Source organism: Neodiprion virginianus, chromosome 1 (assembly GCF_021901495.1).
Source record: "Neodiprion virginianus isolate iyNeoVirg1 chromosome 1, iyNeoVirg1.1, whole genome shotgun sequence".
Lineage (NCBI taxonomy): Eukaryota > Metazoa > Arthropoda > Insecta > Hymenoptera > Diprionidae > Neodiprion > Neodiprion virginianus.
This window is the reverse complement of record NC_060877.1, coordinates 25,725,107-25,749,004: the sequence shown is the minus strand read 5'-3', so window position 1 is coordinate 25,749,004 and position 23,898 is coordinate 25,725,107. Positions and strand designations below refer to the sequence as shown.

The 23,898-nt window shown below is 36.8% G+C and overlaps 2 protein-coding genes across 10 annotated transcripts in view; one reads left to right on the top strand and one right to left on the bottom strand.

The window, feature by feature from the left end:
• The window catches only part of LOC124304630 (glutamate synthase [NADH]), a 47,858-nt gene that overhangs the window by 5,149 nt on the left and 18,811 nt on the right, over window positions 1-23,898 (bottom strand). For 2 of the 7 annotated variants that reach the window (XM_046763128.1, XM_046763148.1), the window contains 22 exons: window positions 13,853-13,981; window positions 9,341-9,471; window positions 8,999-9,125; window positions 8,782-8,907; window positions 8,295-8,438; window positions 8,090-8,178; window positions 7,745-7,949; window positions 7,426-7,586; window positions 6,575-6,680; window positions 5,170-5,292; window positions 4,705-4,707; window positions 3,824-4,044; window positions 3,621-3,720; window positions 3,073-3,407; window positions 2,749-2,989; window positions 2,493-2,630; window positions 2,149-2,334; window positions 1,767-2,050; window positions 1,466-1,631; window positions 1,151-1,351; window positions 621-1,010; window positions 6-337 (listed from right to left, as the gene is read on the bottom strand). In XM_046763128.1, the coding sequence (XP_046619084.1) occupies window positions 6-337; window positions 621-1,010; window positions 1,151-1,351; window positions 1,466-1,631; window positions 1,767-2,050; window positions 2,149-2,334; window positions 2,493-2,630; window positions 2,749-2,989; window positions 3,073-3,407; window positions 3,621-3,720; window positions 3,824-4,044; window positions 4,705-4,707; window positions 5,170-5,292; window positions 6,575-6,680; window positions 7,426-7,586; window positions 7,745-7,949; window positions 8,090-8,178; window positions 8,295-8,438; window positions 8,782-8,907; window positions 8,999-9,125; window positions 9,341-9,471; window positions 13,853-13,972 (3,929 nt within the window). In that variant the 5' untranslated portion in view covers window positions 13,973-13,981. Of the gene's footprint in view, window positions 1-5; window positions 338-620; window positions 1,011-1,150; window positions 1,352-1,465; window positions 1,632-1,766; window positions 2,051-2,148; window positions 2,335-2,492; window positions 2,631-2,748; window positions 2,990-3,072; window positions 3,408-3,620; window positions 3,721-3,823; window positions 4,045-4,704; window positions 4,708-5,169; window positions 5,293-6,574; window positions 6,681-7,425; window positions 7,587-7,744; window positions 7,950-8,089; window positions 8,179-8,294; window positions 8,439-8,781; window positions 8,908-8,998; window positions 9,126-9,340; window positions 9,472-13,852; window positions 13,982-15,269; window positions 15,399-18,905; window positions 19,180-19,430; window positions 19,691-23,898 lie in introns of those variants that run through there. The other 5 variants (XM_046763138.1, XM_046763156.1, XM_046763113.1 and 2 more) reach the window with 5 other exon arrangements.
• Window positions 15,934-23,391, top strand: LOC124304733 (uncharacterized). 3 transcript variants are annotated; one of them, XM_046763321.1, is made up of 4 exons: window positions 15,934-16,103; window positions 17,945-17,998; window positions 22,586-22,692; window positions 23,043-23,391. In XM_046763321.1, the coding sequence occupies exons 1-4, from the start codon at window positions 15,962-15,964 to the stop codon at window positions 23,151-23,153; spliced, it is 414 nt and encodes a 137-aa protein (XP_046619277.1). In that variant the 5' UTR covers window positions 15,934-15,961; the 3' UTR covers window positions 23,154-23,391. The 3 variants fall into 3 exon arrangements, 1 of the variants encoding a protein (XP_046619277.1); XR_006908263.1 differs by lacking the exon at window positions 22,586-22,692; XR_006908262.1 differs by lacking the exons at window positions 22,586-22,692; window positions 23,043-23,391 and adding an exon at window positions 18,177-18,417.

Genomic DNA, 23,898 nt, shown 5'->3' with positions numbered 1-23,898 from the left:
CTTGCTTTGAAATGTGATAGCTTAAAGTTGACGCAAATGCTCTGCATTCATTGTTGATGCTCATCTGGATGGAAACGCTTTTTTTGAGTCCGTCCAAAACTGGTGCTGCCTCTTCAAGAAGCTTGTTGTCCAATCTGTTTTCGAGCTGGAAATCCTGCTTGACTGAGCCACCCTTAATGTTGACACCTGGACGCATCTCCAATGCATTGCGTAAAATGTTTGTGAAATTAAGAGTCTTGGATTTTTCATGATCACGGCTGGCAACCTTCAGGAAATCAGTGCGTCCAACTAAATCTTGGAATTTTCTGATACCAAGACTAGCCATGTGCGTTCGTACCTGGACAAAAATTTGGAAATTATAAGCATTTTGTAGAAACTTTCTTTCATCTATCCTAACTGGAAAAGATTGGTGGGACATGAACAATTCTGATGGAATATTATAGAATGGGATTCAAAAAACAGAATAGACTTCTTACTGTGTATCGTGATTCTGAAAACTATTCTATAATATTCATTATTACCTAATCGTAACCTATCAAATCGTATCGGACGTTTTAAGCAGGAATAGATATTGAATGCATGAAATACGTGATAAAACTGAGTTCAAAATAAACCCTTACCTCCTCGGCCAACATGAACAGAAAATTGATAACATGTTCTGGTTTTCCTGCAAACTTTTTGCGTAAAATTGGATCTTGTGTAGCAATGCCCACTGGACACGTATTCAGATGGCACTTCCGCATCATCGTGCAGCCCATAGCGATCAATGGAGCTGTACTGAAACCAAATTCGTCTGCGCCCAAAAGTGCAGCAACAACGACATCAAAGCCGGTGCGAAGTTGACCATCTGCTTGAACAACGACTCTGGAGCGCAAGTTGTTGAGAGTTAATACTTGGTGAGTCTCTGCTACACCCAACTCCCATGGAAGACCCGCTGCCTTGATTCCAGTCCAGCTACTAGCTCCAGTACCACCATCATGTCCAGATATTACAATGTGCTCTGCTTTACCCTACAAAAATAGCCGATGCGCATGGTGATTAGAGAAAACCGACAAACGAAATATCGGTAAATTAATTTCGTAAAGGGTTTATAAGAGGGTGGCATGAAAGATGTTCGATACAAATTATTAAACCATTATATCGCACTCACTTTAGCAACACCAGATGCAACAACTCCAACTCCGACTTCTGACACAAGTTTTACAGAGATCCGAGCATTTGGATTTGCGCATTTCAAATCGTAAATCAGCTCAGCTAAATCTTCTATCGAGTATATATCGTGATGGGGTGGGGGTGAAATAAGTCCAACTCCAGGCACAGAGTGACGTGTTGCAGCAATATCCGCTGTGACCTGTGATGTTGAATATTATTACACTCACTAATTTGTTATTGAAACGGTCCCATTAAAGAGATGCTTATGGCAAGTGACTTTAATTATTCTATACACCAACCGAAATCAACTTACTTTATATCCTGGCAGCTCACCACCTTCACCAGGTTTGGCACCTTGAGCCATTTTAATCTGCAAGTCATCGGCATTTGCTATGTAGCTGGAAGTTACACCAAATCTGCCACTTGCTACTTGTTTGATGGATGATCGCTTATTGAATTCTGGATCTTGGTCCAAATATCTGAAATTATTAACAATGATGAGTATAAATCAAATCGTTAATTTTACCAAAGTAGTACCTGTAATATACCCATATCTATATTGCTGATTTTTTTCCAAGATACAAATGATGATCACATGAGCTTAATTGCCGTACCTGTCAGCATTCTCTCCACCTTCTCCGGTGTTGGATTTGCCACCGATTCTATTCATGGCAATGGCAAGGGTGGTATGAGCTTCTAGTGAAATACTTCCAAAGCTCATAGCGCCAGTCACGAATCTCTTCACAATCTCAGATGCTGGTTCCACTTCATCAATTGGTATTGGTTTATCGATAGTTTTGATTTCCATTTGACCTCGTAGTGTGCATGCTCGGACAGCATCCATCGTAGATTTACGGTAATTTTCATAGGCGGTGGTACTCTTTGATTCAACAGCTTCCTAAATTTTCAGAAGCAAATGAATAGAAAATTCTAATTAGGGAAATTATTGAAGATACGTTTGAAGGTTTAATTTGTTCAGTCTTTCGCAACATATACCTGTAGATTAGCAATACTGTTAGGCTCGTTGATATGTTTCTCTCCTCCAGCTCGCCAATGGTATATTCCAGGATTACGCAGGACCATCATATCCACAGCTTTTTCCATGTAAGTCATTTGGTGTCTTTCGAATGCTTCTTTTGCTATTATGTCGAATGTTACACCACCGATTCGTGATTGGGTACCCTAAAATATCCAAAGAAATATGAAACATTGAATAACACTGCATAGTGACACCAAAAATCAAGTATGAGAAACTAACGATATAATGAAAACATGATCAAATCAATGATTTAATACGAATTTGAATTGAAAGAATTTCATTATGATAAGCGCGTGAATACCTTGAAACATTTATCAACAACATCATCAGCCAAGCCAACCGCCTCGAAGATTTGGGCACCTTTGTAAGATTGAAGAGTAGATATTCCCATTTTTGCCATCACCTTGGCAATTCCACGTTCCATAGCTTCAGAATAATTCTAGAAAGAAAAATTTCAAATCCAAATTATCATAAAATATTTTTTAAAGACAATATTGTACTAATTAGACGAATTATAAAATTTGTGTTTACTGTCAAATTACATAGGTACTACTCACAGTGAACATGATATCGTCAGTACAGGATTCATCCAAGACTCCATCAGCTCTAAGACTTCTAGCCATTTCAAAGACGAGATAGGGACAGATTGCGTCAGCTCCGTAGCCAAGCAGTACACACATGTGATGCACCTCTCGAGCTTCCGCAGTCTCTAGGATTAAGCCCACTTTCATACGTTGACGCTCTTCGATAAGAAAATGATGTACAGCACCTTGAGCTAGTAAAGTGCTCACTGGAACCCTGTGAATAAATTGAAGAGTTATAGCATATTGACGTTTTTCTTTGAATGAGGAAAAATATTTATTGAATGCAATAATTTATACCTGTCTGGTCCGGCTAGACGGTCGGATAAAACAATGAGCTGATAACCCTGATGGGCAGCTTCGTTAGCCTCGTTGCACACCCTGTGAATGGTTTTCTGAAGACCCGGTGGTCCATACTCAACCGGATACGTGATGTCAATAACCTTTGTTCTCCAGCCACGATAGTTGGTGTTTTTAATCACCTCAAGATCTTTCAGGGATAAGATGGGTTGATGAAGGAATAATCGATGAACTTGTAACTCATTTGGTTCCAGGATATTACTCACAGGACCAATTGGGCACATTAGTGACATCACGATCTTCTCTCTGAATGGATCAATCGGTGGGTTTGTTACCTAAAGATACAAGACTTTAGATTATGCTTCGAAATACCTGTTATACCTGATTAATTTCATTATGAATTTACACTAAAGCAAAGTAAATTTGATGTACTCGAACATTGTTACAGTGTTGTCAATTCAATTCGTGTTTAATGGTCCAGCTGCTATCAGAACGTAAAAGCAGAATCTTCCGTCAATTTTTGCAATAGTAAGGGAAATTATTTTCACCTGTGCAAACAATTGTTTGAAATATTCGTAAATCAGAGGTTGAAAGTCGGAAAGGCAGGCCAAGGGAGCGTCGTTGCCCATAGATCCCAGTGCTTCTTTTCTGAAAGAAAAAAAAAAAAAAAACAATATGAATTCGATTGCATGATTTACGTGTAAAAAATTGACGATGATATTTATAATAGCTGAGCTCATGTGATATTTACTTGGTTTGAATCATGGGCAGTAAAAGCATATTGATGGTTTCAATTGTATATCCGTATAATGAGAGACGTTTGTCTCCTCCCCAAACACGATTCACTGCAGAAACGCCCTCGAAAGTATCGTTGGTTTCGATGAGCTTAGTCAACTCTACACTCCCATTTTCAGTAATACCATTTGACCCATTTACTGCAATATGAGCTTCTCGTAACTGGTCCATCGATATCTGTGTTCAAATTACAAAATTGAATAATGATGTAGATTGTGGATGATACTAGGCTAAAGAGATACATTTGGCAAAAGAAGAAAAAATGACTGTATTGTTAGTTAACCAAATAATAAGTTATCTAAAAAATACTTAATGATAAACGATAGAAAAATACTCCCAAAGATGTCCCTATTTCATATATTATGCATGTAAATTAGCTTGAAATAATTTAACTACTAATACCAGTGAAGATGGGTAAATGAGAAGTGTATGGGCAATGTGTGAAAGAAAATTATGAATTGGTGATTGAAACATGAATGATTGTTATACCAATGCTACGAAATGTATCTAAATATTATTTTCAGAATGTAAATTAGTATGGAAAATACCAATCCAAACCACAAATAAGATTCATTCTGACTATAAATATAATTTTTCCAAAACTATTCATTAAAAGCAGGGTAATATAGGAGAATATAAAGAGTGAAATATACGTGGAAATGTGGGATCAATAAATACATTTTTATGTAAATGAAAACTGATATCAACAAGTAAATAAGCGTAAAACGTTATTTCAAAGAAGTATAACAAATAATAACTGAGAAGTATCAAATACCACCACATTAAATAACCAAACTCAAAAGTCCTTTGGAATTCTTTGTTACATTTACAACTCACCCTCTGCACGTAACACCAATGTCGCCATCATAGAAGATAAATTGGAAAAGAAATGTTAAATTAACATCATTGTCGAATTATTGAATTGTGCATATAACAACCATGTAATTTGATTTAGTATTTGATGATATTATATATTTTGCGAATGAACGGATGAGATATGTCATGATGTGTGTAATTGTAATATGTAGTATACCACCACCATGTCAATAAATGAAAATACAGCGGTGATTATTGATTGATTCTATTAGTTAATGCACCCCCAATGACACATTCATTTAGTATAAAGAATGGTTACTACCTGTACAATATTTAAAAATTATTCTTGCTATCAAAATCTGATGTATAAATTATTTATTCCATTAAACCATCACTGTAACAGATTTCTTCGATTACACTCGCGGAGAATCGATTAATCGTTATCATCGACTGTCATTATAAATTATTTTGAGGAAAATGACATACCTGTTCCTTAAGCCAAGTAGAGTGAGGTCTGCTGCGTGCGATATAAATCTTGAGATCAACATCTTGAATAATCTTTTTCTCTTCTGTGTCAACCAACAGCATCCTTCCAGGCTTCAAACGGCTCTGAAAACGAAACGGATGCAGAGTGAATGCCATTGAAAAGCGCCTTGAGTTTGAACAACATTCATGTAACAGCACGGGATGACGGTCCTACAGCTCTTTATACAAACCTAATCCCTAGATGGCGATAATTATATGGTCGTTTGTGGAATGAATAGAAATAAATAAAATAGGGTACAATATGATACACTATTCATACAAATTCCAGAATACAGTAGTGTAAAAATATATATGTGGATTAAACGATTGATATTCTGTCGTTGTTGATGATGTATCCATCGCATACTCATGCATTTCATTTATCTTCCTCGATAATACAAAAATATCAATATTACATACAATTAAAAAAATGTCAGCCTTAAGTTGAGCATCATATTGGCCACAGAAGAGAAAATATACGAAATATTCGTGCGATTCAAAAATAATAAAAAATTGAATAATCTAGTGAATATCAAACGAGGTAAGGTATTAAAAATCCTTGTCTCGTATCCTTCCATCAACTAAATTTACTAGCATGATTCTGTGATATATGTTATAAACCCTACTAAAATCATTGAAATACGAGCCAAGGGCGACTAGCAATAACTAATCAAAAAGATAAATCAGGATGTAACAAAATACAACAAGGACAGATCACCAGCACATTATCAATGCTGCCCGAAGTACAGAATTTTCACTAAGATATAGCTGTTTATAAAAATCATGTGTGAGTTATCATGGAAATCAAGGGTGATCACCTATTCTTTGTACACAGCAGTCCGAAAAATCGAACCTTTAGAAATGAGACAAAATAAATATGTAAATAACATACTGTACGAAGTGAAATCCTCAGACACGCTGTCTGCTTCTCCGCAACATGCATAAAGGTGAAGGTGATCACCCCACAAACGATTTAAACCAATTAAATATAAAATCAATGATATTAACGTGAAACTAGTCAGATGGAAAAAATAATCAATGAGATATGTTGAATCAGATGAATCGTTCGTCACGCTGTAACAATCAAGTTACAACAGGCCTGAACTCCAAAATGTTCAGCCCAGCCCAGTGCGCCCGCCCCCCCATAATAGCAGGCTGGTCGAGAGACCCTGATCCGTGATGTCATCTCCAAAGAACTAATCCCTAAAGCTGAAATTCTCTGTATCGAAAATTGGAGAGATTGACAAGAGGCGATCGAAGTAACTGTTTCTAGACAGTAAAAGAATTTTTGCCCCAGCATAGGAAGCTGGCTGCTGATTGGTCCCAGCATGATTAGGTCCTTGGGTTGCGTAATCGCCATGTTTACCTTGAGGACAACATTGCTGGGCGGAGTGTCATAGACGCCCACTTCGGACGCCATCACCATCATGTTATCCTTAGTGACGTAGAAACGCGATGGGCGCAGGCCATTTCTGCCAAACAAAAATTCAAAAATTCTTCTGTATTACCATCTTTGCATCAATTAATTATCAGCTGAATAATTGTTGTTCGTTCGTTCGATTGCTTTCCAGCCAGCATTCTCATATACCTCTGTATATACACACATATTTGTTACCTTGTTAAGTTCTTCCTATTAACCATATAGATAGCGATGGAAATAATATACATATTTATATACAACATACTCATTCACCCAATGAGATTATGACTTCTTGTCGCACATTGTATTATATTTTAGCTTTTTTCACCTGAATAATTCAATCTGGTCCAAAGACTCCCGAGTACACGTTGATTCATATCATGTTATTTCCATTACCTCTATTATATACTTAAGATCATAATGTTTGTATAAAATCCTGTTGAGATAATAATTTTAAATGATTGTTGTACCCTGACATAATATATCCATGCACATAAATAAAAAAAAAAAAAGACAAGTCCAGATTAGAAAAAGTAAAAAGGGATTGAAGTTTGTGGGTTGATACAAGGGAAAAAATTTCAATAAAAATCTTACGCATTATAATAAAAATATACAAGATTTTTACGACTTTCCAATTATACACAAAAAAAACTATGTGCTTCTAGAGGTAGAGTAGAAAAATAAAATTCATAAATAGATTCGACGACACAGATAGTTGGTGTGTGATGATATAGTGTTCAAATATTAAGAAAATGGTACCTAACTGTTATTTCAGTGTAAAATGAAATGTCTTGTACCTGTCTAGTATAGCTCCAACGTAGCGACCATCCGTGAATGTTAGTAGGGCTGGTCCATCCCAGGGTTCCATTGCACATGCTGCCCAGTGATAGAAATCACGCTTCTCTGTGGCCATTGTTAGATCGTTTTGCCAGGCTTCCGGGACCATCGTCATCACAGCCTATACGGAAAATAATAAAACTATTTTCATAGAGGTATTCGAAAGTTTCAATTTCATTTTCTAGTAATACGATGGTTGATTCAAAACCGATAATCCCCGATCTAAGGAATGTTGTCGATGACAACTTCATGAGGAATAGATAATGTGAAAGAACTCACCTCAGGTAGCGTGCGTTGACCAGCCATCACCAAGAATTCCAAGACACAATCAGCAGCTCCGGAGTCAGAGAGGTTCGGTTCAACAACAGGATAAAGTTGTTTCAGTTTATCGCCGTAGATAGGACTGCTCATGACACCTTCTCGCGCTTTCATTAGATTAACATTACCCCGCAATGTGTTTATTTCACCATTGTGGGCAAGAAGACTAAAACAATAGGCATAGTATTTTCATACTTAATATTTGCAACGCTTGTCTTACAGTCTTAGCGAAGATGCAGTTTTTATGTCTTAATATTATCATAAAATATGGTTGAAGGTACATAGTTATTTCAAGTATTTTCTTACCGTAACGGGTGCGCACGTTCCCAACTAGGGAATGTATTGGTGGAAAAACGTGTGTGCACCAAGGCCAGATATGTTTCGAAGTCTGGAGACTGAAAACAAATACAACTTTAACGTTGAGAAGTGATCTGGGCGAAATAAATTTTAATTATAGAGGGACCCCGTTATGAACCAGGATCGTACAGAGGAAAGATTCAGTTGTGCCTACCGATAAATCTGTGTAATACTTCCATAGTTGATCGGCAGTGAATTGACCCTTGTAAACAACCGTCTTCAGAGACAAGGAGCAGATATAAAAACGGATTCCTGGCTGTGGTATAGTATGCGATGCCCTCTTGCGCAGTACAAACACCTGAAAATTACAAAATATTTCATCCAAACTGAAACACCAATAATAAATTCACCGTCAATCCAAGCAAGTGAGATTCTAAAATATTTTCCTGGCTTCATGTGTCACGTACTTTTACAGATTTGTACATTCATTTCAAACATACAGAATACATCGTTGCAAAAATGTTTAGAGTTCAACATTTGATCATTATTTGACCAATTGTGAGTAATTAAATTATACACATGTCATGTAATCTAGTAGAAATTTTTTTAAAACTACGATTACACACTGTTGGAAATCATATCGAACAAGAGATTCAGCTGTTGAGCAAGCAGTGTAAAATTATTCTAAGCTCTGAACTTACCTGGCGGTTCAACGCCTCGACCTCTTGATCCCCAGTGACAAATACTTGACGCGAATAGGGCTCGGTTTTGTAAGCGACCTGACCGATTTTTGTATTATCTGTGGGCACGTCACGCCAACAGATGATCTAAAACACGACAAATGAAAAGATTGAATATAATCAGTGATCTTCCATATGATATGAAAGTATGACGTTCTATATTACGGACAAAACATACCCGCAAATTGCACTCTTCAGCCAATTTAGCAAAGGCTTCTTCACTCTGTTGATGAGTGATTTTATCGAGGAAGAAAATTCCGGTTGCATAATGACCGAATTCGGGCAATTCAACGCCGTGCTGTTCACTAAGCAGATAAATTACTTCCATAATTTCACAAATCATATCAGTAGGCAATATATCATAAAAATAATTTGAAATTAGAAAAACAAAAAATTTAACGTAATACTTCTTTTTAACAAGAGTAGATTGGCAAATTGATTATCGTTCGAAATGAGATGACAATAATTTTTTGTTTGTTTTTTTTTCACTTTTTGGTAACGTATAATTCGTAATGCCTACCGAATTTCAGCAGCATAATAATCATGGGGAATAGCACAGAGTACACCAGCTCCGTCACCACTATCATTGTCACATGCACATGCACCTCTGTGGTTCATGCGCGCCGATAACTTTTCTGCATCTCGAACGATCTGAAACATACGTGATGAGAAAAACCAATAAAATTAAGCAGTTCGTTTTACAGCGAAAATTTGACTCTAATAATATATCTAGAACAATTCAGTATTACGTGCAATTACTTTGAATACACCTGGGTGAAGAATAGTGTAGATAAAGCTGTGTTTGACTTTCCATCTTTTTGAATTTGAATGTAAAATTTTTTATTCATCGTTTGAATTATTCAAGTAAAGTAGAAAAACTTAGTTCGTATCGTTTGTATGACATGGGTCAAAAGTGTAATATATTCCAATAATATTCCATGTATTCCACAAGCAAAGTTGTTGAATTTATCGGATATTTAACTACTGTTTGTACTGACGTTTATTTTTTTTTAAACACGCGACTTGTTCCTTCATAACGCTATGTTGCTCCCTTCAGGTTTATGTGCAATGGTGGGCAATAGAACAATTTCAGCTGGGGGTTAATTTCTTTTGAGTAAAACAGTTTGAATATAGATTGTTACGTATTTTTTTTTTAATACAACATATGTCGCTGTAACTAGACCTGAAAGTTCTTTCCATTTACGCCTACAAATGTTTCGATGCATTCAAAATATGTAATTGGGATGTCAAGTTTACAGAGTTTAACACCGAAATTATTGAATAAAATACTGGATCACCTGAGTTTTGATGATATATCTCAGCTCCGAGGTACGAATTAAGGGAAAAAATCCCTACGATATCCCATAATCATTATTTCAATTCACACTCAAATATAAGTCTAAAATAAATATGTGTTAATTGCCCTTCAAACAGAACTCGGGGTTAAACATGGAAAGTAGATTGGCATGATACGTAATAATTATAATAAACAACATACTCATAATATAACTCAATTATCAGGTATCTCAAAAAATTTGCACCAGGCTGCTAGAAAGCGTTTAAATTCAGCATTTTTAGAACTGGGCCCTCAACTTATAACCAAATACACGCAATATCTGATTCTGTTGAAAACTCATAACGCGAGGTATTCTTTACAACTTGTTAACCACACCCACCGTTGATTAATTGTACGTAATTTTGCGCAATTTAATTACCATCTGGGAAGAAATAGCAAGGTGCAATTAGTCAACGGTGAATCCTTGAATACCAACTGCATTTCCCTCGATAAATCACATCTACACTATACTGTAGTATATCACGTCTCTCCATAGTTGTATATCGGGTGATGCGATATTCAGAGGTCGTTTTCTGAGGCTACTAGGCACCGAACACGCCATCTTGCTCGCATTATGCCGAAACTATATTACAAACGGAAGAGGCACCTTTGCCCCTGGTGAGTACATGAACCTTAAGATATCTAAAAATTTTAAATAGCGTGTAATTTGACGATAAACTGGGCGATAAATTGTACGGTCTATGTAATGAAATTGGTAACGCCGCACCAGGAGAAATACTGGATCTTTTTATCGAGCTTCAGGAGAGCAGTCAGGGAATGGAACAAGAGGAGAACAAGAAGCTAGCCAAATTAGTTCTACTGATTGATCAATATCTGGATTGGTTTGAAAGGTTTCGAATTACTTCCGAAGAAGAAGAACCCTCGTGGTGGTAAGACACGAGGATCATCTGATACTACGTTGGAATCATCGGTCTGTAACTACATTATTCAACACCGTTCAATGGGAGAGAGAAAATGTAGAAAAACGTGCCCGTGATTTCAGGTACGGAACTTGCATCGTCGATTTGCTCGACTCCTACTTGAGCTCATCCTACAATTTGGTTGCTACCCACGAGGGGCCGCTGGTGAGTATTGATCGGGGTCCGCGCTTCTTTAGCGAGGAAAATGACTGTGCATATTAGCATTGAGGACGAAAAAATTGCGACGACAGGTGAAATTGTCAGGGCAATACGCGGTGAAGGGACAGTCCGAGATGCCGCCGAAAATAAGCGAACCCTTAGGCAGTCCAATCGGGTCGGAAGAACTTCTGCAGGTGCTCAAGTACGTGAGAAAGCACGTCAGGTGGTCGAATTTTACAAACTCATTTCGAAGCGAGTCGGAGAGAGCCGCGGAGTTGGAAGAAGATACTGTGAGTCGGTTAAACCGGAGAGTAAAATCGTACCTTGTCACGTCGTTCAAATGGTTTCAGGAAGAAGTAACAACCACAGTTGACAAACAGGAAGGTTATCAAAGGAGCTACAAAAGGAATCAACTCGATTATTACAACGATTGCGACGAGAGTACCGAGTCATTGATCGTGATGGTATGACGAACGGATGATTTTTTTCGACGAAAGTGTTATAAAGTCATAAAGATATTTCTTCTTTATGGCAGGTGAATCTTCAATGCGACAGATCATGCGGTCCGGCTCGTTTGAGAGGTGGATTTGAGGAGATGAGGGAATGGCGAAAGGAGATAGAGCTTTTGAAAAGAGATATGAAGGACAGGGAGCCGTGTTTGGAGAGAGATTTAGCCGCGATAGTATCGAAAAATGACGCGAGTATATCCTCCTTCAAGTCGAAGCTGGCTCAACTGAGATCGGTAAAAGAATCGTCCAGGGTAGATCACGACTTGTCGTCGAAGAAACCCGTGCACGAAAAGTACGTCTTCAACTTGGAAATAAAGTCGATTTATACGAGTAGTGATGGAAATTTTGGTGAAAAATACGGTGAAAGTATGCTGCATTTAACTCACACACCGGAGCATATATTTGCTGCGCAAACTGAATGCTGTCTATATTAGCGAAAGGCGATATTTCGGATAAAATTTGTAAATCTTTACTAAAATTATACACTTTTTATACAATGATTCACGAGCTTCGAATTTATATATCAGAGTAACTCTAACTTTGAACACAAATATTTTTTTCTATTGAATTCTTGTTAATCTACGTTGCGTACGAACAACTTAAGAATATCAAAACAACTGACCGCATTCGAAGGTCTCAAAGACGGTGATGATGGTCGGTCTGACAGAGAAAAAAAAAAATAGTCCAACCGCAAGAAATTGATCAAGGTATTAAGTTGCACTGGTTTAGATGACCGTCAAATTCAATGCCTAGGTAACGAATCATCGTTCGATTCGGAAAAAAACAGAAGCAAATGGAAATGATAACCCTCTAGATACGCGGGTTGTGAAAGAGGTCGAGGTTGCGAAACTTTTGCATAATTGTTTAGCTACCAATATTTGATCTAAGGTGGTATCAGCATTGATGAAGTGTCCTCATATTTGTCGGCGTGTCAATTTCGTAATACGAATGTTAGACGCAATTTTACATACGATCAGAGCGCCAAGCCAAGTTGCTGTGAGGACATTTTTGAACTCTGGTAGTGTATGCTAATAGTTACGCTCGGTAATAAGTAATTACGGCAAAAATAAGCACCGGTTGCTCAAATGCCAGTTTAGAGAAAAATCGCTGATCGAATTCTAGAAGATTAAACCGTAGAATGAGATGAGAACAGTTGTTCCTAAAGTAAATATTTATCGCTGATATGACTCGACAAAAAAAAAATTTCATTCATTCGAATTTAGTGCGGATACTAAAAAAAGTCTTGCCCACTCGAGATTGTCGTTAATATCTGTCTAAAACTTTATCTCAAAAGATATAAATCGATCATTTTTACTCAGATAAGCAGAGTGGAATTTTTCGAGCTTAAAAGATACACTGGGTCAATGCTAATCGATCAATATACAATACCACCACCTAGGAAGTGTGACTGATCTTTACGAAAGATAAAACTCGACTCGGCTCAATTTCGAAAAGTTGGATAATAGTCATTCGGTGATTTCTTCCGAGAAAAATATCATACGACCCGACTGATTTTATGTAATCAACAATCGCGGATCCGAAAAATAAATTCACTACAAGATATAATGTTTGAAAAATTGGAAGAATTTAGCGATAATATAAAAATGGTTTAATGACAGCAGATAATAACTCCAATTTTCAAGCATATCTTATGAAAGTTTAGTTTCGTGAAATGTCATCGCCTACATTCGAATATGTAAGCAAAGTAAAAACAGTTATAAAAGTGTTGAATCTAGTCGACGCAACTGTCAGACTGGGTCAGTGGAAAATTTCTATTTGCGAATTTTTGAATCTCACAGCGATTATTCTGGGACTAGTTCTGTTAATGAGGTAGAAGTTAGTAACGTCACTGTAACGATTCATGCTTAGGAACGATCGTTACTTCGCACCTTCAGGATTGTCTGACAATGAGTAAATAAAAAAAAATATACTCATATTTCGAAAAGCCAACTCTTGAAAGTTATTCTAAAATTGCACAATGACGATTTTTGAATAATGTTTTCGCGGATGTTTCTTCAAATAATTTCAGTCTGACTTCTTTTACCTTGATAAACGAGTAAGAATTGTGAAAAATGAAATATGATACATAAAATTACTGTATATCTCACCTTGTGGGATCGTTTCCCATCAATGGCGACTATAAATCCAACACCACAGGCATCTTTCTCAAGAGTCGGGTCGTAGAGGCCCTGCTTTACCGGTAGAGACCACGGGTCACCAGAGCTCATATTCGTAATCTGGAAACAAACATTTATCCATTTATTATTATACCCGGTTGAACGCAGTCTTTCAGTAAGTCGTTTATATCCTCTGTGTATTACCAAGTGTTTACATATGGATTTCACACTAATTCTCAGCCATTGTCGTTGAATAAACTTCATCAGACATATAATACATGTACAATAACGAAATCGGATACCCATCACAGCGTAGATTCAAATTAGTCGAGAGCATTATAATACTAATTTCGTTACAAGTAGGCAACTAATTAGTCTGCTCGACCTCATCCAACTGTTGGCCAAACCTTAATTATCGATTCGCTTGAACTATTACACGTAAAATAGTACGCTCTTCTCCGAAGCCCATCGGTATAAATTTCTTCAAATTTATTTCGACGAGTCATTAAGAGATTGAAAAACAACTCGGTGTTCGCTCAGCATTGTGAAATTATCGTACATGACATAAAACAAAATTGTCTCTGCTGCTCGCTGCGATGCGCGTGAGAGAAAGTTGGGCAAAAAGAATTTTTGTTCGCGAAAACAAGCTGACATATTTTGCGAAAAGTAGCAATGGAGTAGTTTGCACAAGTGCACAATATCGTCATCGTTTATAACTCGTTCATGTTTCTCTTAATTTGTTATTCCGTAAATAAATACGATCGTTGAATATGAAAATGGATCGTCCCGTGAAACAGACAGTAATAATTACTGAATGAAAAAATCAACCTTACATGCTCATATATCTATGATACGTGATAAGAATTTTTAATGTTAAAAAACGGTATCGACGATTACATAAGTACAGAGAGAATGCGTAACGTGAAGTGGAATTATAGAACAATTCGATAATCTCGTTATCATCGGATGTAATCACACCGTAAGTACGATATATAGAAATAAGAAATTTGAAGCCACAGTTGTCAAGTTGATAATACGATTATGATGTACTCGCGTATTTCGCAGCGATATGCAGTGCAGACCAGGTCTGGGGGTACGAAATATCTAAAACCATCTCGCTATCAATTATCACATCGCAGACTAAAGTAAAACGCAAATTTTCCCGTCACATAATATGGTAATGACGAAGAAAAAAAAAAGCACAGAGAATATATCGGAAGAAGACTTTCAGTTATCAAACTAGACCGCATATAAGACGTATTTGAACGAGTGAAACGTTACAATTAGTCGCCTGCATGTTGGATATCACCGTGTTTAGTAAGGTTTACAAAAGTTTCTTTTGTTTTTATTTAATATACGTACAACTGGCACGTTTGAATAGGATGTACAAATAAAAATTTCCACTCACATTCCAACTGCAACAATAATGCAACTCGAACTTTATTCCGTTGTTCACACTGTAGATGCTCAATTTACAGAAAACAATTTTTCCGTTGTGTATGAAAACTTTTTCAAATTTCATTCGGCGTAAAACACGATGGACCAGGACAACGGTATTCGTACTCGTATAAAATATTGATTTTTGGATTTCGCTTTGGAGTTCGCTCATTCGAACGAACATTGGAAGACTCGTCGAGACTCTAGACGACGGCGGGTTGCACGATTATTGGCGCATGGTTTATAGTTGCATAACAAGTTCATTATCCAGGGTCAGTACAAATGTGCGCATCAATATTGAAAACCCGTACCTACCAGTGAGTATTGGAAAATTATAAGTTGCGCAACTAACTGCACGACACAATCAAGCTTATCGATTCGTGAACATAATCCTGATGCTGGTGAAAATAAATACTTTAGCAGGGTTCTAATTAACTACGCCAGTTTTCGATTCACTTGTAATCGGGCATCGTATTTGTCTCTAATATCGGATACAAGAATCGAATACACGAGAGCGTAACGTACCCTTCTAAGTTTTATCGATACCTTCGTAACGTCGTGTATTGAATATCGGAGCTGCACACAATCAAGTGAATTTAATTCCTTCACGAAGCGTTCTCGAGTTTCTACTCCGTCGTAGCGTTTGTGCATTGCACTGCAGGCATGCATCAACTGCACAACTGCAGCAGCGACGATGCAGATGGTGGTGCTTTTATGACTTCGAATGATATATTTTCAACGCACGATAATAATTTGTCATCGTTTTTACACCTCCGTACACTGAAGAGGAACAAATACTGCACTGGTGGGTATTTTTATTTTTCATCGATTGTACCGATCTGCGAATGATAATCGAGCAACAAGAATTTTTGCAAAACGGAGCTTCGTAATCACGCCAGTTTTGTGTTAGAATAATTATAAAGTTTCCTTATTCGAGGGGTTTTACAGTTCGGTTCACTCAAGTTCTTTTTTAAACGCGACCCAGTTTAATTAATTGCACGTACCGAATGCCCAGCCTTTAAAGAATATGCAGTAGAAGGCGAAATTTATTCATCTCTGAGAATTCTATGACGTGTTCTAACGACTACAGCACCATTTGTGTAAGTGCGCGAATTTAGAGTTATATTAATTCTCTTAAGCGGAAGCATTAAATTACATTGGCATACATGCATCGTAAGTCTGCTGTGGCAAATACCCGATGTATTCACAATTTACATACGTGCGGTATAATCTGTAGAGTGAAACCAACGTCACTAATCTATTTAGATTACGGGGTCGTCCAACTGCGATGTGTTTGAGCATATAACGTAAGCTAAACGACGACGAGGAGATTCGATTCTTCTTCTCATATCGTAATACTTTCATAGCACAAGATTTTTCTTCGTTTTATCACAATGTTACGTTACGTTGTATTATGTTACATGATATTGTTATGTTAGGTTACGTTAGTTATGGCTATGTTACACTTTTTTTGCAACTCTTCACTCACCATGCGTTAACTGTTTACGAGAGATAAAATATTATTTATAATCAGTTGCTACATGTAACTCTTCTCGGTATCGTTATTCTACATATAATATTGCGTACGTGTATAACGCTTTAAATGCGTCTGCAAGAATAATTTGTATAGATGCATGTATGCAATTAGCGCATAGAATGTAAATAATTCAAAACCTAAATGCGACAGTAACGATTATCTTTTCACGCGAATATTCAACTTGTGTTAAAGAAGATGTTATGTAAAAAAAAAAAAATAATTGTTCGCACGAATAATTTACAACTGCATACAGTGCCCGTAGAATTTTTATCAACAATTAGGAAATTCCTTAATATAGCATAAGTGAACCAAATAAATCAATAAATATATATTTTATCGCAATCGGTCGGTGCAGCATTTTTGTTAAATTAATTCAACAAAAAGACACGTACGGATATATTAATCTTTGGCTATTTTCTCCGCAAATAAAATCATCAATAGAAATTGTGAACAACGAAAAACCAAATACATGGCCGCAGTAGTTTCAGGACATTATATATATTTTGTATCCTAGAAATTGGTATTCGTACGAATAGAAGGTTACAAAAAAAATCCGGGAACCTTTCTTTCATTTCTTCAATTTTCCTACCTACACTCAACTGAACTCTCGACTCTAATTTCCGTTTGCGGTTGATTACAAGTGAAAAAATATCACGACAGCATAAAAAAAAAAACACAAGAAAGTAAATTGCTGTTGAAAGGTGGACAACCGGTACAGTTGTCTGTTAGTGAACTATCAGGGCATATATTTATAACGTGAGTTTAAAAATAACCTTAATATATAATCTAGATATAAAGAACGTTGTCGAAAAATTGTGAAAGAAAAATTGAGCGATCAATGCCTGCACAGATGCGAGTTGCCGAGAAATTGGAACTCGTTCAAAACTACACGGACGTTAATGAATGAGACAAGAATATAGAAAGAAAAAAAAAAAAACAGAAATTTTCCGCAGCAAAAATGAAAAAGAATTAGAATACTTGCACAAGATTGATTCACTATCTAAAATTTAGTCGCGGTAAAAATGATCGATTGTTAATAGAGAGATCAATAATTATAGGCATGTGTGTCTATATAATGTTATTAGATATTCGTATCACCGTTGTTTCAGAATCCAGAATTAATTTCCCGGCAGCCATAGGAAGTCCTTGCGAGTTTATGATACGTGAGTAAAATGTTCAAGCGATAACGTTCCAGCCGCATGGTCCGACTAAAAATACGTTTCTTATAATGTTACATATAATACGTAATACGCGTCTCGAACGTAGCGCTGCGGTCGGTTAACTAGTTTTTACAGCTTTTCCTTTTTTTCTATTCCATTGCACATTCTTCTCCGTTTTCAGCGACGCGGTTACGGCTAAATTTATATAATCGCAAAGCGAAACCGATTCGGCGACAATTCAATGTTCCGTGCAAATAACGGTATGTTGAAGCTTGTTTAGGAGGCGAAAAAAGGACAAAAGTTCGAGATAGAAGGACAACTAGGCAGACAAACAATCAGCTTCATATTGAACCGCGTACGTGGCGAAAAATAAGATGGGTGTGCCATGAGAGTACGGTTGTAAAAATCGAACCGGTGAATCCAGTTAAACACGAAATTACAGGCATTTGTATCTCTAGCCAAAAACGTACATTGTTTTACTCGAACAAAATTGATTGAGCCGAAGCTTTGATTATTACTGAATAACGATGTTTAAAAAAAAAAAAAAAAAGAAATCGTTGAACAGATTGATTTATCAAGAAATACTTTGGTAAGTGTTATAATAAAATCACTTGCACGAAATTTGACAATCAAGTCAAGTGAGTTCTACAACAATAAATACTATTCTTACGTCAAAAACGAACTTTTCTCAACTGCCTGGCAACGAGTTTTGAGTTCTATTTAACCTGACAATATCCAGCTGCTTTGTAAAATTTTTGTAAACGATAACAGTGACTTGAACTAATCAAATTGCATCTGTCATTTTTAAGTTTTTCAAAAACTTTCTCATTCTCATCACGACTCAATTAACAAATGATTAAGTGCTATACCTACGCTTCAGATATGATTGAAGTGATTGAAATATTTGTACCTGAGAATACACCGCAGTTTCCTCTTTGGAACAGCGAATAAAGTGATGGTTGTAAAATAAATTCACAAGTAGAAATCTTCACTTTATTTTTCCTCACAGAGATCACTGACAACGAGTATATGAATTATACGAGGCACCGATTTGCGTTTATAATAAATTTACCAGCGTAGTTGAGAAACGTTTGCACTATTGATAAATACCGATGGTACTTTCCTCCTTTTTTTTTATTTAATTGAATTTTTTACGTAGGCGCGAACTTTAATCGATAGCCGATATATATATATATATATATATATATATATATATATATATATATATATATATATATATATGTGTGTGGGAGGGTATATAATCAATGTTACATTAGATACTTAAAGTATCCATACGTAACCGTATGTATGTACGTATATTTCCGGTTGTTCGCGGTGCGTTTGTAACAATACGTAATATTTATTATTATTATTATTATTATCGTTAATTATTACGTATATATTATTGCGATAAAAAAAAAGTGCATATTATAACCTTTAGACGTTACAAGCGCAGACGGTATAAATTTATCGATGATCCTCGAAGATGATCGGTGGGGGTGGTAATTCCGATTAGTTGAAAAAAAATTACCACATCCGCAGCGAGTTAATATCGCGCGAAAGCTGTGACTGTACTTATCATATAGCTGATCGTTGATTTATTGAAAATATATGTTACAAGTATACGTATGTATAACGAAGAGTGAGGTGGTAGCACGATCTCGCACTGACGCACCGGCGGCTACGAAGCTTCGGAACAGACTGACCGACCGAAGCATCACTCGGCGCTTTCGGAAGCACTCGGATTCGAGAGAGGAGAGCGAGAGAGAAAAAAAAAAGAGAGAGAGAGGGAGAAGGTGGATGGGAGGGAGAGAGAGAGAGAGAGAGAGAGAGAGAGAGAGAGAGAGAGAGAGAGAGGTCCATGTCCAACTAACTGCCACTGCTGCCCCCTACGAACTTTATGCTAGTGCAATATATGTATGTGTGTGTAAAGTGTGTCCGTAGAATGAATTCTATATGTATATATTGCGAATACCAGACATTGAGTATTTCGCTTGGGCAACGTAACGTCTGGCTCTACTTTGAGCAGCCTCCGTAATGTAATGCCCGAGTCGTAATACATGGGGGTGGGAGGATAACTGCAGCGATGTGTGAGGATTAAAATAAATGGGAATTATGGAATGCAAATTTTATTGCAGGGGAGTTAATTGCATTATTTCACATGAGCAGGTAATTGAGCGGTAATAGGTAACGCGTGAAAAATATAATAAATTTGAAAATTAAATCGTTTTTCGATTACAATTCCTTGGAGAATATATTCAACTTTTATACATACAAGATTTTTATCGTTGTAACTTTCAAGGTCCAAAATACACTTACATATATGATATTCCGATTTGAAATCATTGCTCGTGACAATGGGAAAAACACGGTTGAAATCAGTAGAAATGAAGAAAGAAATGAAAAAACTTTTACGCAGTATTGAAATAATATAATTTCAACGCGTACCGAATGACTTATTATGCATGTAAATGAATTCGCTGATTTCGATACGTTAGAACATATTATTGAATCAACAGTTACAAGTTGAAATTTCAAGTAGTTTTTACGATATAATACGTCACTACTTATAATATAATAATTCTAATTTGAAGAATCACTTTACTATAAAATATTTGTTATAAAATGTTGAAAAGCAAAAAATCTATTCTCAGTATAGATTCAGGAATTAAAAATTCTAGGATATCTTAATGACAGGCTGGTTGGAATCTGATTTCGATTCCGTAGAGTACTCGATATATAAACCGTATCCGGTTTTTTATTTGTTTTCTTTTGTCTTGCTACGTATCCGTATAATATGAGAATTGTTTCCCAGTGTCCGTTCCATGCCAACTGCAATAAGTGCGGCTGCAGCAGCGTCTAAAATCAATAAACCGTACTTGACTCGAAGTTCTTCAAGTGCAGACAAGATTACATTTAAACCTGTTCGTCGTCAATGCGTACAAAACACCGTGTATCTAAAATATCTCAAATTTGAAACTCCCTCGTTATTATAGTCGTGATAATTGCACAGTTCTCAACTATTTTTCTCAAGTTAATATACGTATAAGAATGCTGGATATGATGCAAAGTGAAAACAAGTTTTTGAGTTGTTAAACCCGAGAATACTTGTGCCAAATTTTCTTGTTATTTCAACGATGCCGACCCATACTTTCCCAGAGTTTTCTCTGTCGACTATACAAACATGAAGTGAAATTCAGCAAAAAAAACTAAAAAAACAGGCTGTAAGTGTCTGCAATCAGAGATAAAAATAAAAAAAAAATAATTAGGAAAAACTGTTTTTCCTCAATGCATACCTTCATAAAAAGTTATTGTATAAAGTGGTACTCGCAGCTTTTTTAATTATCCTCTTTAATTTTTCTCACTTCACCTCCTGCAGCGAAGTATTTTAAATGTAAATGTCTAGACGTATGCAAACTCTGCAAACTCCGAGACGGTACATACATACATTTTTGCAAGCTATGCCGTGTGTGAAACGGCATCGTTTCTGCAAGCCGTGCAAGCATGAATAAATAAATATTCACCCAGTAAGCACACATGCAGCTCCGCTAGATCCGTATAATAATCCGGCGAGTGAAATGGCGTGCGAACCGCATCGACTTTCGAGCATCCCTAAAAGCATGTGTATAACGCACACGTCCAAAATTAGTGCAGCTAGCCTAGACAAGAATAAACTCTTCGCTGCCGTCTCCGACCCAGCATTCGTATGTATATACACACATATATATATATATATATATATATTGAACGGGTACTGTTTATCTTGGGGCCAGAGCCTCTGAGATAAACTCGTTATTCTGTGTTCTTTGTCACTTTATAATGAAAAAGTATGTTTATAATGAAGGCCCTCTGATGGGCTAAAAGTAGGATCAGCTTATCAGACCCAAAAAACCCTGGATAGTCGAACTACACGGACTTAGGTATCACCAAAGCCGCCTTGAATTTGTGAACAGGCACCTCCGCCCGTTGCTCCCTTAGGAAAGACAAGGGCTTGTTCGACCTTTGCTTCCGGCTGGAGACAAGTGAGAGAAGCGTATGTCACCTATCCGGAGACACGGTCTTACCGATAGTACTCCCTTCTAATCGCGAACTCGGAATAAACAGAGTCGCCTGCCTATTTCTGCTGTGGTTTACTGACCCCAAACACTTCCAATCTTCCAGACCAGGGACTACCTTGGCTGGCTTGTTGGTTTTCTTCCCCTCCCCTCTTCGAGGTGAAACTTTATGTTAGAGAAATATGTTTGACAACGAGACGGACGAGTGCATGTTTAGAATGTAAAACTGCTTCGATAGCGATAATTCGAATACATTTGATATTGACCGAGGTCGGCGATCTGGTTTGTAAAATTAACAATAGAGAAAAAAAATTGTAAAATAAAAATAAAGAAATAATAATATTCAGAATTTATTGATTCTGCTCCTAAGACTGTCCCTACACAGTTCAAACGTTTTATATCTTTCCTAATTCTCTTCAGCAATCCCCGGCTATCGTGGACTCTGATAAACAATATCTACCTAATATTGGAACTAAGCGCTTTGCTTGAGGTTCCTCTCCCTAAACTTGAAGCTAAATTCGACAATGTTCTCTAGGCGAGCAACATTTCGTATCAATACGACGCAGCTCGGCGCTTTGCCGGTCAACTGGTGCCCGCTCTTCGTGGTCCTCCAGTTTTATACTCTTCCAGGACTGTGCTCAGGTTGGTTTGTCGACGTCATTTCCTTATTCGTATGTCATGTCATGGGTCATCGTCCGTCGTCTTTGTTCATTATTTTGGGTTTATGTAGGCCTCTGTCGATGTCGATGGTGGTCTCGATCAGCTGTCCGTTACAATTGTTGTCGTGATTTTTGTATGTCACGGGCATTGTTGATATTATGCATTCTTGAACAGCTGTCCGTTACAATATATATATCATATATATATATATATATATATGATACTTGTATATACGTATGTATAATAATCGGCTATATCGTACGTACGCGAGAAGAAGACCGTCGTAGTCTAGGATCGATAACTGGGTCTGACTCGAAATTCTTTTTCCGCAGCCTAGCTCGAGGGGGAGAAAAGGCATGTGGGGGGATTTTGGTAGGAGAACAGAATGTCATCCGTCTTCTGGGACAGCTGCCATCCCGGCGATTTACTACCACAAGGGTTGAACTAGAAGCGATTTCCGCCTTACTAGGAACGATAAGACCGCTCTACTGGGACATTTTCACCTTGTCGACAGACATCTTATATCACGTTACGTTCTGTCAAGATGTCTAATTCTTTTAAAAAATTAATATATGTATAAGTTTAACGGGAATGGTCGACATGATTTTTTGGAAAAAGTACGTGAGCCTTAATTTTTTTTTTTTTTTTTTTCAGTCGAACATTATCACGCGAAACTTATCTTCTGGTCACGAGGTAGTTGCAAAGATAATTATTTCATTGTCCTTTCCGAATATTCGAAATTTCTTTTTTTACTTGTAAAAGGAAGATATTTTTCATATTGTTTCAGGCTACTCGTAGCTTTGAAAAAAAATCAGTGGTATTAAATATCTTGTCAATAAATTTGACTTTGCACTTGAACATCATTTTATAGGACAAAATTGCGTAACATAGAATATAATGGCTTACAATTAGCATCGCGCAAATATTAAAAAGAATTGTATGTGTGTATTTGAAAATTTATCTCTCTGTTTGAATTGTCGCATTAAATATCGCATTGAAATAAATTCGACGCGTTTCAACGAGAAAAAATTTTCTCGACGCTCTAACTAGGTGTTAAATATTTGCAAATTTCTATTTAGCAAATTAGTTATCGTAGGTACCCATTACCTCAGAAAATTGACATAAATTTACAAAATGTAGAATCAACATTGAAACACACTTCGCACGCTATTTGCAACTTCAGTGTAT

Bases quoted from the DNA above. Each gene is read 5' to 3' on its own strand.
- LOC124304733 (XM_046763321.1), top strand. From the start codon at position 15,962: ATGCATCAACTGCACAACTGCAGCAGCGACGATGCAGATGGTGGTGCT. The intron at 17,999-22,585 runs GTGAGTAAAATG...AATGTTCTCTAG, and splicing joins TCCTTGCGAGTTTATGATAC to GCGAGCAACATTTCGTATCA. The intron at 22,693-23,042 runs GTTGGTTTGTCG...CTTTTTCCGCAG, and splicing joins TCTTCCAGGACTGTGCTCAG to CCTAGCTCGAGGGGGAGAAA.